Raw genomic sequence first — 24,336 nt, 5'->3', positions numbered from 1 at the left:
ATTCAGACTGATCAGGACCAGTCATGTTTTTGTAAAAAATGACAAGAGGTTTTATTCCACACCAACTGTTAAAAGCCACATGTTTTTAGTTATACAGTTCTCTTTGATTTATAGAAAGTATGTCAACATACAAAACAATCTGCTTTTTGATTTAATGAGAGAAATATTGCGGGGGTCGATAGGGTCAGATGTGTGCTCATGCTTGTGGTTAAACCAGTGCAGACTTGCTCAACCCTGAAGGCAAACATCCTTTAAGTTCAAGATGTAGACATGTGTTTTACAACATACTCTTAGAAGTGGTACACATGTATGCGTAACAACAGCACTTTAAGACGTCTGGTACAGCGTCTGCCATCAGTGGCTACCGAACAAGAAAACTGTGACACTTCATTAATCATGCAAGAGCTGCTCTTAACTCAAGTAAAAAAAACACAACTCTTATGATTGTGGTAAACCCATTCAGTAAGCATGATTATGAATTCTGTTTCAAATCCTCTTGATAACCAATTATAGGAGTTTGCATTTCACCAAGGCAGTGCAACATCTGTAGTTACAGAGGCAAAGCCCTACAAAATGTGTTAACTTGGCAAAGGATGGCGCCAACAGATGCTTCACATAAAATGGATCTGAGGCGATGATGTCATCATGTTACAATGTCATTGTTTTACAAATTCGCTCCGTGTGATAGAAGCGGGGGAGAAGAGGGGAATTACAGTCTGTAAACAAGCCAAGACAGCAGGACTCTGGAATTGTCTCGGCAGGAGGGCCTGCAGAACAGCCGTCTTCCTTTTCCACCCCGAAACCTCTGATAGAACGTACTAGAAGCTGACAGCTGCGCACACTTTCTCTAATATGAGAGTGTTTCTTCAATTATCTTCAACTATTGCATCTGATAACATGTGGTGGAAATGACATCAAAAAATACTTTTGAATAAAATTACATAATAATAAAATTCCATTGTCTTACTAAGGCTAATATCCTAGTATTATATGCATCTTTAATACACAAATAAATAATATTTATGCATTTTCTGCTCAGACACACCCACATACAAAATTAAAATTTTCCTGGGAATTATGCATAATTACAATAGTTTTATTTGTATTATTATTAATATTTTTCTTAGATTTATAAGTAAATAAAATGTATTTTAAATACAAATATTTTTTTTGCTGTAAAATAATTGTATGATGGATTGAGTCCAATAAGATTGAAAGTCTGAGTCAAGGGGAAAAGGCAACAAAAATAAATGGAGGCATGGTAAATAAATTCCAACAGCTTTAATGGGATTCTCATATAAAAATGAAAAATATAGTCTGTTAATTTTAACATAAAATCACCACCTTGGACATAAAAGTGATTGATTTTAAAGAAATGCAAACATTGATTATACTATCAACCACTTGTGAGGGAAAGTGATGTAGAAACAGAATCTGTACGCTGAAACTTCATAGTATGATGATTCATTTGAACAAAACCTCTTGTCGGCATTTTCTGAACCGAATCCAGACAACAGATAATTCAGAGTACAATAACCAAAGAGGTTTTTATTGGAGCTGAAAATAAAATACACATTTATTTTACAAAACATTTACACAGTAAATTGATCATTAAAAAACAATATCAATAGAAAGATTCGATTACATGACAAACATTATAAAAACAGTGAATGAGAAGTGTACAGCTTCCCAGGATAGAAAGCCATCACTATGATGCTATAAGGATTATATTCCTCAGTAGCCACACTATGCAAAACGTTTAATTAGATACACGTGAACAGCATCAGTGACCTGCACTGTAAAATATACATTATCACTATTGCAAAGCAGGTCTACATAAGTCTCTTACAGACTTAAGTTAAGCATAAATGGACGTTCACATTGATAGTTAGTCCCAAAGGTCACTTGTGTCACGTCAAATTGCCATTTCTCATTCAAATTTAACGGAAGTCCCAAAATACTGAAAGTACAGCATCACGGTTCTACACTTTAAAGCCCAGGCCTTTCAAAGCTTCAAATGAAATACAACATGTTCAGTAATCTCTAAATTGTTACATTGTTGCTCTGAGAACTAAATTGTTGGTTTTTAGGACGCTTTAATATTTGATGTAGATGTTTACCTCAAGTTTCTGTCACCTACATTTGTACTAAAAGTTATCATTATGCCCTTCAGTAAAGTTTCTGTTTTAAATGACTTGCCTTATATATTTCCACTGTAAGTGCATTAGGTTTAATGCAATCTTTTCTTGTTTTTAAAAACAAAATGGTCTTCTGTGGTAATCAACGGCACGTCACTAATGGCACAATATGGTATTTCTCAAAAAGAAGGGCCGTGATGTTTTCCTAACACTATCAATACTGCCAAAAATATACAAATAATAAATAACCAAGTACACAAAATGTATACGAAAAATATTTTAAGGCCAGAATTTCCTGCTTTTCCTGAGAAATGAGAGTCATTGTTTTGCAGATGAGAAGACCCAGCAATATGGTTAACTGGCGCAGATGTAGCCACAGACTGAATCCACACAAAAAATAATAATAATTTGATCCAGTGGTCTGATTTAGAGACTGTCCATCTGACACTTTGCGTGATATAAATAAAAACACCAGACCTAGTTTGGTTTAAAGTTAAACATGTGGAAACTGCCTGTTACACTAGTTGCGTGCCAAAGATCAGCATTACATAGTTGTACCAGTGGTTCATCGATACAGGGCTGCAGAACAATCAAAGAAATCCATGCCAATATATCGTGGGTATCCCTCCAGCACCTTCACTTCTACTGGGTCGAACTTCCAGTACTGCTTCCCTCTCAAGAAGTGGGCAAAGCCTGTGGAGTAATAACGAACAAAGAAACATTCTTTTTAAACTCCCTCCATCCTTTATAGATTCAAAAACATGCAAGAAATTATGTCTCAGTGACAGCCGTACCAAATCGGTCCTGGAAAGCAGCGTCGATGTCATCAGGAACGCCCCTCCAGTCCCTCATGCTGCGAGGGTGGACCGAGTCTACCCGGTTTTCCTTCAGGTTGAATCGCCAGTAGCTTCCTTTTTTGAAGAAGTAGATCTTCTGGGCCTTATCTTCTCCCCACATGAGGGCGGCCTGGATGTCAGTCACTGTTAGACCTAGTCTTCGTACAGAGTCCGGCCCTGTGATCTGCCGCTCTGCATCAAAAACCCAGTAACTCTGGCCTACAGAGAGATTGGTGGGTGTAATCAGTTTATGAATTCTCCAGTCATCATGAACCCATGATTTAGTTTAATGATTTAGGTTTACTGGATCATTAGACCACCAAAAGACATCTGTATTATAAATGTATACACTTTTTTATTTTATTTTTTTATTTACATATATATTAGTGCTGTCAAATATAAATCACATCTAAAATAAACGTTTTTGTTTGCATAATATATGTGTGTGTTCTGTGTATATTTATTATGTATATATAAATACACACACATACAGTATATATATTTTGAAAATATTTACGTGTATTTACAAGTCTAGATTTATATTCATATAATTTATATAATAAATACATATATTTAATATATAAACATAACCTATTTATCTGAAATGTATTGTGTATGTGAGTATATTTATATATACATAATAAATATACAGAGCACACATACATATATTATGTAAACAAGAACTTTTCTTTTGGATGCGATTCATCGCGATTAATTGACAGCACTGATATATATATATATACATATATAATTATGATTATATATAATTAATATGGCCACCATGAAATGATTTCTGACTGTTCATGTGACACTAAAGACTGGAGTAATGGCTCTTAAAAAATGTTGCTTTGCCATCAGAGGATTAAATTAAATTTTAAATATAATAAAATACAATTTAAAAAGAGTTATATTACATCAATATTTAAGTATATTATTGTTTCACTGTATTGTTTGATCAAATAAATGCAGCTTTGGTGAGCAGGGGAGTTATTTCAAAAACATCTTGTTTATTTTGAGACAGTTTACCTTGGAAGAACCAGATATTTCCAGATTTGTCCTCAAAAGCAGCATCAATGTCACCTGGGATTCCTCTCCAGTGCCTGGATGCCAGTGCAGGATATCCAGTCTGGAGTTTACCATCACGGATCCGCCATACATAACCCGACTTAAAGAAAAACAGCTCGCCTCGGATCATAGATACAGCATCAAAGTCAGTTTGGCAAGCATCAGGCTGAAAATACAGGAGATAAGGAGAAGAAAAAAAAGAGAGTGAGAAGAATAAAGAAGAATTCCCAATATCAGATACAATCAGCCATATAACTCACCACTGTGCTTTCAATCTCATTTGTTTCTGTGACCTTAGGAGTTCTCTCCTCCGTCTTTACTTTATCATCTGTGTGTCTGGATCCATATAAAGACTGTATACCTCGCTTATCATCTTCACTCAATTTGAGTGGGTAGGAGAAAGTGTAGAAAGGCGACATCACTGCGCCTGGTGCCATGGAGTGCTGCAATCCTAAAACATGACCGATCTCATGAGCAGCCACCTGGAGGAGGTCAGTACCTAGAAAGCAAGAGGAAATCAGTTTGTTTGTAATAAAACAAACACATTTTTGTTTCTGCAGGTGGCGAAGTTACAATAGTAGCAAGCGACAAGCAACAGACTTTATGAGTGAAACAACCGATTCATTCAATCTTTGATTCCTTCAGGAAAAAAACAAGTGGCTGGCAAGTGAGTCCTTGAACCATTCTCTCAACCGATTCATTAAAGTGGCCCATTAAAGGTTATGAAATGTTCATATTTTGCTCATTTAAAGCAGAGTTTGTGAGCTTTTCATTTTCCAAAGTGGCACCTAGTGGCAAAGAATTAATTTGCATTTACCAACGCTTAAGACTAATAAGTGTGCGGCCAATATGCTAATGCTTCATGTTGACGTCATGTTTTAAAATGACTCGTTTCAATGATTCACAGTCGATTCTTTATTTTGAGAGACAGTAATGGTGCACTTTCAGATTTAAAGCTTTGCAGGATGTTTTCATTCACTTAGATCTGTGTTACACACACTGCATGAAATGTCATTTTCAAAAATACATAATAGGAGTACTTTAAAAGCACTGATTCATTCAGGTATAAAACAAGCGAATGGCTTTATGACTGATTTTTGAATCATTCAAACAAATGATCCATTCAAGAAACTGATTCATTGAAGGACAATCCAACACTAAACTATGTTGCTTGGAGATGTACAAACAATGATTTTGCTTTATCGTCATTTTTATGTATTATAGTCAGCACAGCTAAAATGGTCAAAGCAACTTGCAATATTTTACATGAAAAATATGTAAAATGCTAAAGTTAGTCAGACTTTTGATGAACACTCATATAAAGCAATTCTCTATAATACTTGCAGTTGTGTGTGAATAGAGCTAATTGTAGCTAAAAAGTCACTCCAAATAAACCAGGACCCTCACTCACCCATACTGTTGCCCACTGTCCAAGTCTCATCATAGTCAAAGTGAATGTCTCCCTCTCGGTAAGTTCGGGGAAAGAAGGCATGAGCCAGAATTCCTCCTGGGCCGTCAAAAGGAAGATTGTCTCCATGCCAGTACCTGAATGTGAAACACAGTCTCTCAGACGACAGCACAAAACCAGTGATTCCCGTACTCTTATTTCATCAACATGCCCGAAGAACTGATCGCTGAAAGAATTTTATAAGCACACCTGATTACATAGAATGATAAAATGAGGGTAAGAATAATGACTTGAACAGAGACATTGCTGTTTTCAACCGTACAGCATTGTAGCCTACTGTAACTGTCACACCTCAGTAACTTTCCTGATTCCCTTGTCTTCAATGGAATGCTAAATACCACCTTGTTTGAATGACACTGAATAAACTGAACCCTAAATTTTCCATTGTGAAATGCTGAAGGGTTAAATAACCCACGAAGCCCTGCAGGATTGTAGATCTTTAATCCTGGCAGACATGAAAGGTCAAAGAAGGCCACTATTCTGTTTAAATCAAACCCACAAATGTCCGGTCCACTGCTATGCCATTGATGGAATCTCGGACTGAGTCAGGACAAATGGAACTGATCACATTCCTAGAGTCCCACACTTCACTGAACTGACGTCCAGATGTTTCGCTTTATGCCAGATGGATCTAGATATTTCCTTCTCCTTTGAAGAAAAGTGGTATCCCTCATTAGAGCTTCATGCGTGCATATCTCAGAAACTTAACAACTGTACATTAGCGCTTTATCAGGAAGCCAAGTTTTTAGAGGGACTTTCATTTTCAAACAAAAAATGAAGAGAAAAAGCCACTGGTTTAAGCAAAACTTCCTTTTGAAAGAGACATGACATTTATATGGGTCTGGTGTGGCACCTACTGTAAATCAAGCACTTTTCTCCTGATTCATCATTTTGAGTTTAATGCTTTTGAGAAAATGGCCTCTAAACATTTGAAACAATTTTCAGACATTTGTTGTACTGTATATATCCTTCAACATACCTCATGGCCTCCATTCATGCTTTTTTCCATTCCATAACTAGTGGTGAAAAGGAAAAGACCATTTAAAAAAGCTAAAGTGACGCCAACAACACATTAAAGAGCCCCTGAAGTAACATTATCACTTCAATTTAGAAGCACAAATAGCATCATTTGAAACCTAAAACTGTTTTATCACAGAAATACACAAAAGTTTCCTCCACACACGTGTAAAATGATAGAGCACGCCACATGTTAAATAGGGGGAAGAAAAACTCAAACAGCACTTTGTAGTAATAATGTGCTTCCACAAGTCATGGCTTTTCTTACTATGGGAATTTAAGAAGTAACACACGTACATGAATGGACGTGCAGTGTAAATTTTCGAGCTATAATCCTAAACCGACACCTCCTCTAATCTCCAGCTTCTAGAGGAGATGAAAAGCGTCTGTGCTTTACTAGTCAAGTGGAAACCTTTTCTCTTTGTGTCAATGAACACACAAATCTGAACTCACAGTAAGGTGTTAGAAGCTCTGTCAAATGAGAGGCCAGGGAAACAGTATTTCATCGATGACATGCAGAATATAAAAGGCCAGTCAAAGCGTGATGAATATGTAATTTTTTTCATTGCAGTGTTGTTTGCGATAAATCTTAGGATCACAGTTTCCATAAAAATATTAAGCAGAAATTTTTTAAAAAGAAACATTTCTTAAGCACCAAATCAGAATAACATTTTCTGAAGTGACACTGAAGACTGGAGTATTGGCAGCTAAAATATTAAATATTACCAACAGATAAAATAATTCCAATTTCTATAAAACATACTGTAACATTATAAATAAGACTTATTATTGAAATTACTGTAAACTGCAAATACAACTCATTCATAAATATTTGCGGTTATGATGGCAAAACTCTGCAAACCTACAAAGTCATTACATATGCAAAAATGTTAACCAATCACAACAAAATGCATTTACATGTTCCTAAAGGTTCAATAGAAAAAAGCATCATGCAGGGTGAAAAATGGTCATAAATGACTTCTTGATCTAACATTATAACTGGACCTCAACTGGAGTGAAAATAATAAAATGATTAAATGTACGTTATGAACCCTTTTTTTTACCTGTTAAAGTCAATCATGATATCCGCCCGGCCACTGGTGACCTCAGTAAAGGTGAGAGGGGTGACGTCACTCCAGACATGCAGTGCCTCTCTCAGCACATGTCTGACTTTCTCTAAACTCAGCTGCCAAGGCGTCCGCATGATCCTGTAACACGAGCACAAACACTCATAAATGCTCATTACAGACCACCCATGCGTTTTTCATTCAGTCTCTGGTGCATTGCCCCAATAATTCCTTTTATTTGAACATGTTTGCTACCTTTCCTGGAAGTGAACCAAGGGACTGGATCATAAGCTGGCTGTTGTGAAAGACAAGCTCAGTCTGAATGGATTAGACACGGTATTACTACAGTGCTCTCTGACCATGATAACAGAACGCATGTGATACTTGATATTGTGACAGTGATGGTACCACTATCCGGGTACATGCATATAAGCCTTACATATAATAATATAACAATAATATAACATATAAGGAATACATAAGATATTTCAAGACTCTTTTGTTTCTTGTCATATAGAAAGATCTTTTTTAATCCAAAACAATTCACTGTACACTGCATTACTGAAAATCTTAGAGGCTTTAAAGGGATAGTCCTGTTGGAATGTTCTGTTATCATTTCCTCACCCTCATGTTGTTCCAAACCTGTACGACTTTTGTTCTTGTGTGAAACACAAGACAATATTTTGAAAGATTTTGGTAACTATACAGTTTACGTTTCCATTGACTTCCATTGTATGAATAAGAATACAATGGAAGTCAATAGTTATTCAAAATTTCTTCTTTTGTGTAAATTATAGCTGAAATGTGTAAAAGATTTTATGTGGACTATTCCTTTTATAACTTTCTTTTTAGCATTTATCTTGAATTAGAGCTTTTCTGGTCCAGAGTTTACTATCACACTCTTTTTATTCTAAACCAGCAGTTTACCCATTTTTAATGCTTTTTATCAATTAAAATGCTACTTTCATCTTTCATAGAATGAGCCCACGGGTTTTAACTTCTCTCAGATGAAAGACACACTACATTTTTAAAGCTTGCTGAGTGATGAAGGCATGCATGCTTATTTTCACAAGCAGAATCCCCACTGAGCACATTTAAGCTGGTAGACCACAAATCTGTATCATGTTCCACAAAACTTCCCTTTAGCACATTTCATAAAAAAGAAAAAGAAAATGTCTTAAAGCACCTTATCTGAAGTATTGTTTGGCTCCCAACCAGCAGCTATAGTGACTGTTACCTCTGCTCTGTGTTGTTTTCATGCTTGGACACCTTCATGCTTGGACATTATTAGCTCTGTGGGATAGGGATCGCTCTGGGGCTGCATGTTGGAGCCACAAACTGTCTCAGATTGTGGGGCTTCTGCAGTCTGCAAGCCCAGACAGGAGCTATGACAGCAGGAGAGAGCCCAGTGTGGTACTCTTTAAACATTGTCCTTAGTCACTGCTACAATTAGAGAATTCCTCCCTATTTGCTGACCTAGGACTATGGCTACTACCACAAAGGAATTAATTGAAACGTAAATCAGGTTAAGTGGCTTTAAAGTGCTAATACAGTGGCCCCAAATAGGTTTTATAGATACTTATATGTCAGGGCTTTTCAAACTGAGGTCTAGGGACTCCCAGGGGACTAGAAGAGGCATCTTTGGGTTTGTTATTTTATGTTATTTTATTTATTTCATTTAGCAAAAAAATATATATTATCTTTAAAGCATCACTTACAAATAGTGTTATTTTGGATTCAACAATCCAAGCAAGTGGCTTATTTTCTCTCTTTTTTCTTTTTTTTACTACTTTCAGCAATAATGTCTAACCATCTGGTCCAATGATGGCTTTAATGAACAATATTAGTACACATGTCATTCATCATGATTTACTGAAGGTGTGCCTCACACTTGACTTTAAACATGCAAAATGACTTCAGACCCCAATCGATTGCACACACATGTGACATGAAAGACACAGATTTACTTAAGGTTACAGGCTCATTAAAGTAACTGAATTGACAGTATGGTGGGGTAGAATGGGGGGGGGGGGTTGTTTGAGTTCATTTTGCACATGTACAGTCTGTCATTCAGTGAAGGGACAAATTACAGAGGACAGTGAGTTGCTATAGCCAATAAACAACCTTCAGAGACGTGAGTCACGACAGCTCACAGTGGCACAGCATTAGAATGCTGCTGACTGGGGTTTACTGGAGATAAAATATGTGCATGAGTTGCTGTTTTGACATTAGATTCTGATGAGGCAGCACTTAGTATAGGCTAAAAATTGTTAAATGATTTCAGTTTTTTTTTAAAGGAACCATTAATGTTCATTTTCAAGCTGCAATCCACCCCCAAAATAAATAAAAAATTAAAACTTGTTTTATGTAAATTTACAGTACAGTGATGAATTATAGGAGATGGATCAATATTAAAATTCAACATTTTTCAATTCTTAATTTTTCAGCGGATGATGTAGGACTCACATGATAATATGATAGTCTTGCAAGAACCAATTTTCTTTTAAAGCAAATGAAAACCAAGCTTATTTTGGCTTACAATGAAATCGTATGCCATTTTTCATTACAAATCCTCATGTTGTACTTGTAATACAGGACTTTATTTAAATTGTTATAACACAATCACTTCACTTCAGAAGGTCTTCATTAGAACTAGAGGTATTTCATATTGCTTGGCGAGAAAGTAACCTGTCCCACCGAAAAACATTAAAAACTGCTAGATCTGATTACTTTTTGTCTCTTTTAGAAGAAAACAGAAAACAAACATAACCACAGGTATTTATTTAATACAGTGGCCAAATTAACGAAAAATAAAGCATCAACAAGTGTTGACATTTCGCATCAGCACAGTAGTAATGAATTTATGAACTACTTTACTTCTAAGATCGATAGTATTAGAGATAAAATTGTAACCATGCAGCAGTCAGCTACATTATTGCATCAGACAGTGCACTATAGATCCCCTGAGGAACAATTCTACTCATTCTCTACTATAGGAGAGGAAGAATTGCACAAACTTGTTAAATCTTCTATTCCATCTAAGCTCCTAAAAGAGGTGCTTCTAGAAGTCATAAATACTCTTCTGATTATTATTAATTTGTCATTGTCATTTGGATATGTCCCCTAAACCTTCAAACAGGCTGTTATTAAGCCTCTCATCAAAAAACCACAACTTGACCCCAAAGAACTAGTTAATTACAGACCAATCACAAAACTCCCTTTTCTGTCCAAGATACTAGAAATGGTATTATCCTCACAATTATATTCCTTCTTAGAGAAAAATGGTTTCTGTGAGGATTTTCAGTCAGGATTTAGACCGTATCATAGTATTGAGACGGCTCTCCATAGAGTTACAAATGACCTGCTCTTATCAACTGATTGTGGTTGTATCTTTCTATTACTGCTATTGGATCTTAATGCTGGGTTCGACACCATTGAACATTCTTTGGCATAGACTAGAAAACTTTGTTGGCATTAATAGAAGTGCATTAGCATGGTTTAAACTGTACTTATATGACCACCATCAATTCGTAGCAGTGAACGAAAAGGTATCATATAGACCACAAGTGCAGTATGGAGTACCACAAGGCTCAGTACTAGGGCCATTACTCTTCATGCTTTACATGTTAACCATGGGAGATATCATCACGAAACACAGTATTAGCTTTCACTGTTATGCTGATGATACTCAGCTCTATATTTCTAAATAAAACAGAGGTGTCAATTATAGGACCTGAAAACTCTGCATGTAATAACCTAGAACGCTGTCTAAGACTTGATGGGTGCTCTGTCAGTTCTTCATCATCAGTTAGGAACTTACGTGTGCTATTTGATAGCAATTTTTTCTTAGAAAGTCACATTTCTAGCAATTTTCCATCTAAAAAATAAATCTAATTAGTGACCTATGCTCTCACATCAAATGCTATAATGTTAATGTGTTTATGACCTCAAGGTTAGATTACTGTAATGCTCTATTGTGTGGTTGTTCTGCATGGTTAATAAACAAGCTCCAGCTAGTCCAAAATGCAGCAGCTAGAGTTCTTACTAGAACCAGGAAGTATGACCATATTAGCCCAGTTCTGTCAACAGTACACTGGCTACCTATTAAACATCATATAGATTTTAAAATCTAGCTTATTACTTATAAAGCCCTGAATGGTTTAGCACATCAGTATTTGACATCCACTTCATTCTCAAAACTCTGGCAAATTGATAATACCTAGAATATCAAAACCAACTGTAGGCAGCAGATCCATTTCCTATTTAGAGTCTAATCTCTGATATAACTTACCTAACATTGATTGGGAGGTAGACACACTCTTTCAGTTTAAATCTAGATTAAAGACTTATCTCTTTAACCTGATTTATACATAACACACTAATATGCTTCTAATATCCAAATCCGTTAAAGGATTTTTAGGCTGCATTAATTAAGTAAAGCGGAACCGGGAACACTTCCCATAACACCCAATGTACTTGCTACATCATTAGAAGAATGTCATCTACACTAATATTAGTCTGTTTCTCTCTTATTCCGAGGTCACCATAGTCACCAGATACAGTACGTCTCCAGACCAGATGGTGGAAAGGTCCTCTACAGCCCTGAAAGACAGCGGAGACCAGGACAACTAGATGAGCCCCAGATACAGATCCCCTGTAAAGACCTTGTCTTAGACAACCACCGGAACAACACCACAGGATACAGATGATTCTTCGCAACAATCTGACTTTGCTGCAGCCTGGAATTGAACTTCTGGTTTCATCTGGCCAGAGGAGAACTGGCCCCTGACTGAGCCTGGTTTCGCATTATTGATACACTATTTTCCTAATTAATTTTGTTCAGTTGCTTTGACACAATCTGTTTTGTTTAAAGCACTATATAAATAAATGTGACATGACTTGACTTGACTTATTGACACCCCCCCCCCCCCCCCAGAGCTGTGTGGAGTAGTTTTCATGATGGATGGATGCACTTTTTTGGACTTTAAACCACAATTTGCTGCTATAATAAAGCTTGGATGATCCAGAATATTATTTTAATATAACTCTGATTCTGAAAGAGTAAAGTCATGTACACCTAGGATGGCCTGAGGGTGAGAAAATCATAGAGTCATTTTCATTTTTGGGTGAACTGTGGTTCTTTTTCTATCCCTTTAAGTGAGCATTGGATTGCATTAATTTAAACAGAAAATTATGGCAGATAATATAATATAGTATAACATAATAATAATAATTATTTATAAATATATACATCATTTATATATAAATATGACATTTTATGGGGATATAAAGAGTTCAGATCCCATGATTTTCTAAAGAATTTTTTTTTTTAATGTTTTGACTTTTTTTACAGTATGCAGACACAAAGATTATTCTGTCCTACAGCAATGTGTCTTGGTTCAGATGGAGAACCATGGGAGATTTATAGGCTGTAAAAGCCTATAAATCTTTTTATGGAAAGGACCGTGTTTTATAGGAAGTACCATAAATCAAGGGATAGTTTTAATCAGAGGTTGTAAGGCTGGATTTCTTTGTCTGGATCCACATCTCACCCCCTGCTGAGCACTGAAGGGAAACTAGAACCATTTGGGCTCTGCGCCCATAACACACATGAGTGCTCTGACATGTGACATCTTCTCCTAGTCAGGTCATGACCTCTCTGACTTCAGATTACAGAGAGTACTATGTCCGTTGGGAACCGTCTTTGACAGAGATATATGAGGCAAATCAGTCAAAACATGAAGTGGTGACCAGACAAGTTACCATAAGTAAGGCCATCATGTCAATCAAAAGGCTTCTTAAAGGTATAGTTCACTCAAAATGAAAATTCTGTCATCATTTACACTCTCTCATGTCATTCCAAACTGTGTAACACAAAAGAGGATATTTTGAAAAAGTCACTGAGATCAATAGTCAATGGATTTTCATTGTGTGTTTAAGAAAACAAACCTTGGGACATTTTCAAAAAAAAGTTATATTCTCCAGAAGAAAGAAAGTTGAACAGATTTGGAATGATGAGGGTAGGTATAATTTTCATTTTGGGTAAACTATTCCTTTCAAAACCAATGAAATTCAGCGAGCGACTGTGTGTTTAAATAAAAGGGGGCTTGATAGATATTTCTTGCTGTGTTCTGGAGCCATGCAGTCCTGGGTCTGAGACAGTTTATTGCTTCTAATTAAGTGGGTGTAATAGTGAAAAGAGTGTGTGGTCTTTTCTAGAACTGATAACAGCTATAAGAAATGTGAGAAGATAAAGAAAGAAACATTAGAAGTGAGTATTTCCTATGTGTATTTCTGAGATAAAAGGCGAAAGTTCTTATTACACTGTAATAAGAAAAAAAAAAACTTTAATGTATAGATTCAGTTAAATGTGTGTTGACTGGGAGCTAGGATACCAAAAATAAGCTATATTATTGCCTCAGTGTGGCCTTTGTTGTGTAAGGCTCAAAATAGTGCCTTGGCAATGCATCAAAGTCATTTTCTCCCATTTACAATTTAATGTTTAATTCATTTTATGTCTATCATCTCATTAAGTGTAGACACAGCAAGCAACCGCAACCGCAATCCGTGCAAGTCTTACTTGTATGTGAGGTCTGTTTTGTCCCAGCGTCCTCCGAACAAATCAAAGCGTTTTTGGCGATGACGGCCCCCAAGCAAACCTCCTTTGAGGGTTGAGTAATTAAGGACGCTCCCTTCCTTCTGTGAGGGGTAGTCTGGGACTCCACAGCGAGGTCTGTTCCAGAACTCAGTGTCATTCTTGGGAAGAGTCGAGTGTGGAAGTACTCTTTTATTGCTAGAGTCTTCACTCAGGGTGTCCTGAATGTGATGAAGCCGGCCCCTCTTCTTCAGGCCATGGTGATGGGTCTTTTGAGGCCAGTCCTGTCAACACACACATAAACTGTCAATTAAATGTGCATTTGACCTTCTTTTATAGATGCTACACTATTAAATTGGGTTTGTTTGATGGCTAAGGTGTGGTTGTGTTTTAGTGTTATGTTATTTGGTTGCTAGAGTATTCTGGCTGGTTTACAGGGCATTGCTAGACCAAAACTAATAAAAAATAAAATGTCAACATGAAAATTTGAAATATAAAATAAAGTGTAAATATATGAGAAACCTAAACAAGTGTTGCCTTTGAAATAAATTAAGTTTAAGTGGAAGCAATAATATTGCTAAAATTTGAACTGAAATAAATGTAATAAGTTTAATTAATAAGAACAGAAATGTAAAAAAATAAATACAAATTTAAAAATCACAAAACATTGTAAAAAATGTAAATAAAATATAACCTAAAAATAAAATGTATATACAAATAAAATAAAATAAAATAAAAGGTTATTCAAATTATTAATATAAATAATATAAAAATAACACCGGATGCTAGGGATTTTTTGGCAATGCTAGCTGTATTTTTATTATTAACAAAAACTGTTCATTTCTTTTTTTATTATGTTTATTGATATAAAGCTCAAATAAAATATACATTTTACATGAAAAACACAAATGTAAACAAAAATGTGAAATTTACTCAAATAAAAAAAAACTGAAATGAAAAATAAGTAAAGTTAATTATAAATGCATTAAAAACAAAATGAAAAAATATGAACTAAAATGTAAAAATATAAAAAAACTAAAATATTAAAATAAAAGCTTGAATATGAATGAATAATACAATAGAAGTACTAAAATAACTATAATTTCTAGGGCATTGCTAGGTGGTTGCTAGGGTGTTCTGGTTGGACAAACAGTAAGGTGAAGACGCAAATAAAGTCTTGCTGTCTAAATTGGGAGCAAAATTTGTGAAATTATAGTTGTGCATCAGTTGGTCTTACGTCACTGATAATTTGCAAGAAGCATTATCACAGTCAATTTCCTCACCCAAATTTCAAGGAAATGGTTCTGTTAATGGGCTGGGAGGTTAGCTGCCTGGAGGGGAAAGTTAGATTGCCCCAATTTCTGTCCTTCCCTAAACCTCATCGCAATTCTGTACTCCAGCTGTGTGGGTTTAGAAGCCTCCTTCACACTCTTTTCCTTCTCTATACCTCTTTCTCTCTAATTTGTGCTTGGTTTAGAGGCCAGGGGTGGTATAGGGTTGAACTATTTCTTTTAAATGCTTTTAAAAATCCTTCCGCCTCTCGTAGCCATAGGGAGTCTTTTAAAAGCTGTAATTTATGCACAAACTATATTTAGACAACCATAAAACATTTACAAATGTAAAGCAGGAAGTCTGAAAAGAAAAAAGTCACTTGTTTAAATTTTAGTTTATCATTGAAAGCAGGTCCAACTATCATAAATATATAACAGACTAAAGCGAGTGGCTTAAGAGGAAACGAGTAGCCAATTTCTTAAGGTTTTGGAATTTTTTTTCGTTAAACAGCCATTCTGTTTAGCACAACAAAGGATGAGTGACAGGACATTTTGTCAATCTCTCTATCTCACATTGGCTGTTAAGTAGTTCTTATAAAGCACATATTCTTCATGACCATATTCCACATCCCTAAACATACCCAATACCTAAAATTAACAACTAACTTAGTATCTTTAAGTTAGGAGTCTATTAAGGCAAAAGTCATAGTTAATGGTTTGTTAATGGCGAGAACTGGACCTTAAAATACATTGTGACCAATAACAGTTTCAAATTCAATGCAAACAGACAAACTGCTTATTGCTGGTTATCAGGTTAGAAGATAATGTAACTCAAGACCAATTCTAACAAATAAAAGGAAAAGCGACCAAATTTTTGTGGGCAAGTCGAGACGTAGTACCTTAGTAAAAATCCGCTGACATGTGAACTTGATAGTGTTGCTAAAACATGACCCCACACCCCCGGCAATGAGGAACCGCACAAATTCCACAGATAGAAGTGAAGAATTCACTGCGCTTTATCTACTATGAGTTTGTTTCTCTTAAATCTGCTGAGTGTGCATGGACTTTCCATGCAGGCTAAACCGTCATTAAATGGTCAAACATGTTGAAAGCATGTAATTTAAGCAGTCTCTAAACAACCTGGAGACAGGCAAGTTTTTTGTACAACAGTCAAGATTGTTTATTGTAGAGCAGTGGAACCTCTCAGCGATGACAAACTGGCTTCGAGTCTACTTAGAGAGCGACGGAGGTGGAAGAAAAACACCCGGGTGTCTCTGGTTCAGCGGGAGTCAAGGGTTAAAGGTTAAAGCCTACATCAACAAAACAGACCCCTTGGGCCAAAGTAAACGCACATACTCCCATTTCAAACCAAAACTCAGTAGACAGCCAATGTTTTTCCCCTTTTAATAGACCAGTCCTGTATAACCCATGCATAATTCCTGAACAAATCAATCTAAAAGTTTTGGTTCCATTTTAATTTTCCAAGGGTTTTTGTATGTTTCCCAAGACTACATTTATTTGATCAAAAATACAATAAACGCAAGAATATTCTGAAATATTTACTCCAGTCCTTCAAGAATCAAGCCAATATACTGCTTAAGAAATATTTATTTCTTATTATCAAAGTTGACAACCGTTATGCAGCTTAATATTTTTTTTTGAAAATGTGATCATTTTTTTCAGAACTCTTTGATGAAAAGAAAGTTTAAAAGTTCATTAGCATTATAAGCTATCACTTTTAATACATTTAATGTGTCTTTATTACAGAAAATAGTACTGTCCTCAAACTCTTGACATAGAGTGGACATAAAAAGTCTACATAAAAAAATCATAGAAATACTATAAATTGATATGACTCATTTTTAACTACATTTTATAATATGCTGTCAGTATTTCATAAGAGGTGGAGGTGCTCAGTGCAAACAAGATGGCTCAGGTTGCTTATGTAATAATACATAAGTACATATTAGCAGCTGAAACTGCTAAAAGCATGTAGAGTCAAAGCCATGTCTCGAAAGAAACAGCCAAAACATAATTTTCTCAACAAACAACCCAACTATCAATCTATCATTAGATCTTGCTCCATAATTGTGGCAGCTCTAAAAGCTAAATTAAACTGAAACGTGCCTGGAAAATAAAAACTGTCCTTATTTACTTGTCAACATTTTCAACTGGAACTATGAGCGTATTTCCATAGGACACAAAAGGAGGGTTTAAATTGGGGGAATAATATTGGGTGAACTGTTCCTTTAAGACTAATTTAAAAAAGATCAATGTGACTGCACTATTGAGGGACTACATAAGTCTTTGCATTCACATTCACACACACACATCTCATTTTAACAAAAGCCCAAATCAAAGAACCTTTTCTTAACCAGACATTCCTCAAGCCTGGGCGTATTTTACAGCATCCACCTGCATGTAGTGAAACATGTGAAAATGGGAGTCCGTTCAGAAACCCACTGAAATGTCTTCAGAATTACCATAGACACATGTTCCATATAAAACAAAGGTATCTCTTTCCAAGCCTCATCATGTTGTGCAAATGTATGATGTTTTTATGATACCTTCCTGACAGATATATGCCTCTCATCAGCTGACAAACAAAACCAACTGGGAATTATTTTACCTTAAGCTGCAGTCACACCTTTACGCATTCAACCATCAGGCATTTGTGCCTGCGGGAAGATCTGTATGTTCTAGACAATGCAGAAGAGCTATTATTTTTATCACCCACATTTAGAATATCAAATATCCAACATTTGGGGATAGAAAAGGAACAAACAGGAATGGAAGAAGCACCATAAACAAACTTCTATTTTCACAGCATGTGCATCTGTAGGTCAATAGGTCAGCGGGTAAAACTCTAACATGATACATTTTGTTATGCTGAAACAAAACACAGAGACCCAGAGCCAGAAAGAAGCCTTTGGGGGAAATCCAGAAGAAAAGAACTGACATGTCAGTGCAAGAATAAGGTTTGGGGAGAATAGGAGTGCCTGGCATCATGCCATCTCCATAAGGTTTCTTAGGATAACTTCTTTGTTGGCAGCCAAATCTTTCTCTTTGAGGCATCCGGATGATGTCAGCAACTCTTTACACTCATCAGCACAGCCAGCATCAAGAGCAAAGCATCATGAATTTCCAAGATACGCCCAAAATTACTTTTTTTAATTTGGATGACTGTTTACTACTGACTCACTCAGCAAGCCATAGAAACACAGCCAAAAGCACTTCCTACCATCTTACTTTGTTGGCTTGGCATTTTATTTTCTGTGCAACCCTGATCCAAACATCCTGGCTGCATGGGTCTCATTGTCTCTCTGAAACATTCCTTTGTCAAGAGAAAAATTACAAACAAGAAATTCCAGTCTGTTATATAGACATTTTCTGGCACATTAAAGTAGGCCACAACTAGAGATAATGAATGAGCATGCCAGAGGAAATCGGACTAGGGTAAATATTTACCCGCAAAAACCTCCAGAGATGTGCATGCTTTGGGGTTGTATACACAAGTGATTATACTGAAAAGGAAGACTGTTTAGTGGGAAAATGATGTTGATGGAAGATGTTCATGCAGAAAGTGTGTAGTGCATCTAAGGTAGACCATTAGTGTCTCATAGCCTAGGGAGGCAAAATACTATTGCTTTTGAATCTTTAAATAGTTCCCACTTGTTCCACCTTAATAAAGCGAAAAAGGTGACAACTAGGACGTATTATTATGGAAGACAACTGCAGTGAAAAGTTTGATGCATTGCCAGGAACAACAATGAACTTGAAACAAAGGTACTTCAAGGCCAAGTTCTTTTGTCTGCAAATTTCTGTAGAGATAGGAAACAGCTGTCGATAGCTTCTAGAATTTAAGGTCAGGTGACAGCAAAAATGGTGGTTTGAATCAAAACCAGGTACGTCAGGGTTTCTGGTGTCAGTCATGCTCTCGTTTGTGCCTACAGGCAAGAAATCTAAACCAAACGGCTCCACAGGTGGTGCGTTACAACTGACCCTGACCTTATATGCTCTATCCAACCCAAGCTTGTGTGCCCTTTTCTTTCAAATGTTGAGACTGGGTTATAAGGATAACCCAAACTAAATAATTGGTAGGGACTAACAAGGGTACCTAGAATGGGTAAGAAAATCTGTTTTGCTCTGCTTTTTTTTACGCTACATGATGGCTTACTAGATTTGTGCATGATTCAGAAATGAATTGAAAATACCTTTTACATTCCAATTCTATTCCTGAATATGAACCACAGGATGCAATTAAAAATCTTCTGAAATTCAAGGACAGAAAGTAGGACAGATGAATGCATAGAACGGTAGACAGATGGATAATAAGATGCATAGATTGATGGAAGGATAGACGGATGGATGGAAAGAAAGAATGATAGATGCATAGAATGGTAATTAGATGGACAGTTAGATGCATAGATAGAAGGATGGATGGAGGGATGATGGATAGACGTATAGAACGGTAGATGGATGGATGAAAAATAGATGCACAAAACGGTTGATAGATGATAGATCTGCAAAGAATGAAAGATGGGTAGATGGATGGATGGATGGATGGAAAGATAGATGCATAAAATGATAGATAGGTCTACAGGTAGATGTCTAGAACGATGGATGGATAGATGTGTGGATGATGGATATATGCATAGAACAATAGATAAATGTATGGATGGAAGAAAGATACATAAAATGAATGATAGATGTTTAGGTACATGCATAGATGGATGGATGGGTGATTGATGGATGAACACTTAGAACAGTAGATAGACAGATGGATGGATGGATGGAGCGAAAGACTGATTAATAAAATGTGATATAGATGGATGGATGGATGGATGGATAGATAGATAGATAGATAGATAGATAGATAGATAGATAGATAGATAGATAGATAGATAGATAGATAGATAGATAGATAGATAGATAGATAGATAGATAGATAGATAGATAGATAGATAGATAGATAGATAGATAGATCATCATTTTTGAATTTCACCCACCCTTGTGCACTGTACATTAGTCATGTTAGTGTGTTGACTGAGTTGTTTTGGCAAGTCTTCATGGATCTTGTGATGTGTGAACAATGCCTTAAAGAAGGACATCAGCTTTTCTTTTCTCAGGGGGGTCAACAAATGCAGTGGTAGCTATCTGGATCCTTGCATTTCCCCTCTGTCAGCAAACACGGGTTTGTTATCCTGCTCAGCGTGCCAGATGACTTGCCCCTGCCTGCATAATCTCCTGCTCCAGCTTTGTCAACATTCAAGAACAAATTGACAGCACATGCTCTGCATCAACGCATCGACAAAACATGTACACACTTTGTCTTTAAAAACGTCTGGAGCTGGTTTGATTGCAGGTGCCATTCCTGTTTGATTAGTCTGATTGCAAACATACAATAAAATTAAGCTGCTCTTTATAGCTAGATGCTTTGACAGCATGCAATATTTCATTGTCATTTTGTGGTTATGCTTTGTGTGTCTGGGGATATTCAGCATTCTAAAAGAAAGACAAAGTGTTCAGTTATTCTCTACCCTGTTACAACTCATTTCAAATCTTTCATTCACAGATTTGTGTTTTTAGACTGTGCAGAACAAAGTTCTTACAGCAAGATTTCAGTTCTTCGAAGATCAACAGGAAGTTTAAGCTATAAAAACTACATCATACAATTATAGTTTTTATGTTTTTTGATTGTTGTTGTTGTTGTTTCTGAAACCAATTCAACATAAAGAGCTGGGTGGATTCAACAGAATAACATTGAGCTATATGGATTAAAAGACACGATAATAAATTCAAACATTGTCTGCTTTTTCATGCTATAAGTGCACATGTATGTGCCTTCATTTGGTTGTTTCTGAAGGCAACATTAATGTATGATTAATATTCCAGCAAAAACATTGTGTTATAAGAAAATTAATTAATAAAGTTAAATTTTAATGTTCTATATTTTCTTCTCAACCTGTTATTGCATTTCTATTTCACTAAATATTTACTTGGTCATCGCTAAAGTTGACTAGGATATGTTTCAGACAATTAGACAGCATGTCAACTTGTTTTTGGAAGCCTTTTTGAAACAGTTTCAGCACCATCATACATGCCATTCACTTATTAGGCAGCAATGCAGTTGCCTTTTCAAACACTTTCAATAACTCACTGACCCAAACGCATACCTGAAAAAACTTTCTACGGCAGGTCCCACCCCTGAAACAGCTGCAGACTTACTGAATGTAAACTACACTAAGCAGTTTTGTTCTTTCAAAACAAAAATCTTATGATAAGTATGATAATATGATAAGATCCCACACATTTCACTGATGCAAATATAAATGAGCTCTCTGCCGGTATTGCCTTCTTCATTCACATCACACAAGTTTTGTTTATTCTAGCAGCATTTCTTGTGTAGATGCATGTGTAACAGTTGAATGGTAACGAATTGGTAGCAATGAATCATTCAAGTTGCATTCACATTTGAAATTAATCCTCTGTTAATTTTTGTATATTTAATAGTACTTCTATATCATATAGTGAAAAAGATGCTTATTTGTAAGTATTTGCATGGAGTGAAATTACTTTCGATTAAAATGTGTTTACATTATTTTTGATTTGGCTGACAAGTCTAAAATAGGCTACTTCATTGGATCTTTATATCTGTTATTTTGTAGTTGCTTACAATATTTTTAAATGCACTTACCGCTGCAGGTTTGTACCTGTGGCTGTTTCCGTCTGGTACCGGTAGAGAATGAATGCAGACTAAGCAGTATATGACTGCAGCGAGAAGCAGTGCAGATCGCATCATCCTGATCTGATTCAGAGTGCACTTTACTATTCGAGCGCGAGGGAAGGCGGGGAGAGAGCGCGCGCCTGTCTGTCGAGCTTTACTCTGACCAAGTGCAGACTAGCCGAGGGATTTTATACTCTCTGATTTCTTTGTTCTCTTTTCTTCAAATTACACTTTTCTTTTAGGGGCTGGAGTGGCAAGTTCACCGGCAACCACGTGATCCAGCCCTCCATTCCTCTGGCGCGCTCCGTCGCGAGAGGGGAGACGGTGGGTAGAGAGCAGGATTAGTTTTCAGTGATGTGGGTTAGTAGTAGAGGTTTTGATAGTGACTGTCCTGTCTAACAGTTGGAAACGGTAATGATTCATTTTATTAGTCGCTATATTGACGACGTGTCTGCTATGTCTATAATTTGTTTGTGATTTTGTGTCCGTGTTTGAAGTGCACCTGTTTCATTTAACCCTCGTGTTCTTTGCATAGCCTATTACCGAGTAATAAGAAATATGGCTTTTAATCATTTTTACAAATAAATGAATATATACACATAACCAATATGTAAATTAGTTTATTTCTTCATCATAACAGATTTGAAGAAAGTTAGCATCACTTCAATGGAACCACTGACTGCAGTGAATGGGTGCCGTCAGAATGAGCGTCCAGACAGCTGATTAAAACATCAGAATAATCCACAACCTGACTTAATCCATCAGTTAACATATTGTGAAGTGAAAAACAAATAAATCAAAGTGTTTTTACTTAAAACAGAAAGTTCTGACCAAAATACATAAGCCCAAAATACATAATAACATCTCCTCTCACATCAAATTCTATCAAAATGTTTGTTTGGAACTGTTTTTAAATATTTTAACATGTAAACAGTCCTTGTTCTATGCTTATTTCTCTCCTGATTTAGAAGAGGCTTTTCGCATTTTTCACTAAGCAATACAGATGAAGAACTTATAGCCAAAAAGCAACCAGTTTCAAGTCTTAATGGTGAATTAACACAGTTTTTTGCTTCACAAGACATGCATTGATGAACTGGAATGTGAATTAATTGTTTATTATTGAGATTTTTTTATCGACTGTTGGAAATCTCATTTTGACGGCAACCAGAAGATCCACTGGTGAGCAAGTGATGTATTGCAAAATGTATCCAAATTTGTTCCAGTGAAGAAACAAACTCATCCGGATGGCCTGAGGGAGAGCAAATTTTCTGTAAGTTAAACTATTAACACATAAAGCATTAAAGTCTGTCTCAACAGAACATAAGGGTTAATTGCATCAGATGAGAAGGTTTACCTGAGTGAAATACAGCCTGAATTTATTGAGGTTGAAACAAATGCTGTGTTCTGGATTTGGCACTGCTCAAAAAGTGGCATGCTTGATTTATTCACCTGACCTAAAAGCACCTGACAATGAGAAGACACATTTCTCAGATGCCTCTGGTTAAAGCGCATGAACGGTGTCATTAGTGTTGAGTCCATTGTTGGGGAAATTGCCTGCTCGGAAACGATCTGTAAATTAAAGGGCCTTTGCTGATCTCTTTTGAACAGCATCGGTCCGGGGTGTCAACTAAGGAAGTTGAAGTTTTGAGGAGAGGTCTTACAGCACAGCCAATATCTACACAATCTAAAACAAATCAGTGAGTTGGAACAAAGTACTGCATTAATATAAGGGAATTTCCCAAATGAATATTACCGTATTTATTTATTTTTACATAGTTTTACTTGTATTTTGAATTTGTGTTGTTTTAGCATTAACAAAAATGTCACAGAAATGTATGGATAATGATACGTTTTTGTTTTTTTTTTATAGTGCAACTGATGTTTCAGTGCCAAGTAGGAACAACTTTGTATTATCCTTCCAATGTAAAGATGATAATTTCCACGTCATTACTTTGTAGAACCTTAAATATAAGGGATTTTGATTTGTTTAACATTTCAGTCACTACATATACACATACTTTCATTTGAGTTTTTTTATCGTTTTAATTAATTTACTATTATTAAAAATAATAATAAAGGAGTCTGTGTGTGAATACACATAGTAATGTAGTTCTGACTGATTGTGTCTTTAATGTCTTGACAGTATTCGACT

General features: G+C 36.0%; 1 protein-coding gene across 1 annotated transcript; it reads right to left on the bottom strand.

Annotated features, from left to right (window-relative positions):
• Positions 1 to 1,521: 1,521 nt before the first annotated feature.
• On the bottom strand, positions 1,522 to 22,390 carry LOC113038775 (stromelysin-3-like). Its single transcript, XM_026196419.1, has 8 exons — positions 22,155 to 22,390; positions 14,172 to 14,470; positions 7,589 to 7,732; positions 5,451 to 5,584; positions 4,300 to 4,538; positions 4,001 to 4,205; positions 2,933 to 3,193; positions 1,522 to 2,831 (listed from the first exon to the last, which is right to left on the bottom strand). Exons 1-8 carry the CDS (start codon positions 22,257 to 22,259, stop codon positions 2,704 to 2,706), a joined length of 1,515 nt encoding a protein of 504 aa, XP_026052204.1. The 5' UTR covers positions 22,260 to 22,390; the 3' UTR covers positions 1,522 to 2,703.
• Positions 22,391 to 24,336: the final 1,946 nt, after the last annotated feature.

The sequence above is a fragment of the Carassius auratus genome, chromosome 21 (genome assembly GCF_003368295.1).
Source record: "Carassius auratus strain Wakin chromosome 21, ASM336829v1, whole genome shotgun sequence".
Taxonomy (NCBI): domain Eukaryota; kingdom Metazoa; phylum Chordata; class Actinopteri; order Cypriniformes; family Cyprinidae; genus Carassius; species Carassius auratus.
This window is presented reverse-complemented; position numbering and strand designations above follow the sequence as displayed.

Coding starts and splice junctions, on each gene's coding strand:
- LOC113038775 (XM_026196419.1), bottom strand. CDS start 22,259: ATGATGCGATCTGCACTGCTTCTCGCTGCAGTCATATACTGCTTAGTC. Junction 7,733..14,171: donor AAAACAGACCTCACATACAA/GTAAGACTTGCA, acceptor CTCGTGTTACAG/GATCATGCGGACGCCTTGGC. Junction 4,206..4,299: donor ATGAGATTGAAAGCACAGTG/GTGAGTTATATG, acceptor CTGTATTTTCAG/CCTGATGCTTGCCAAACTGA.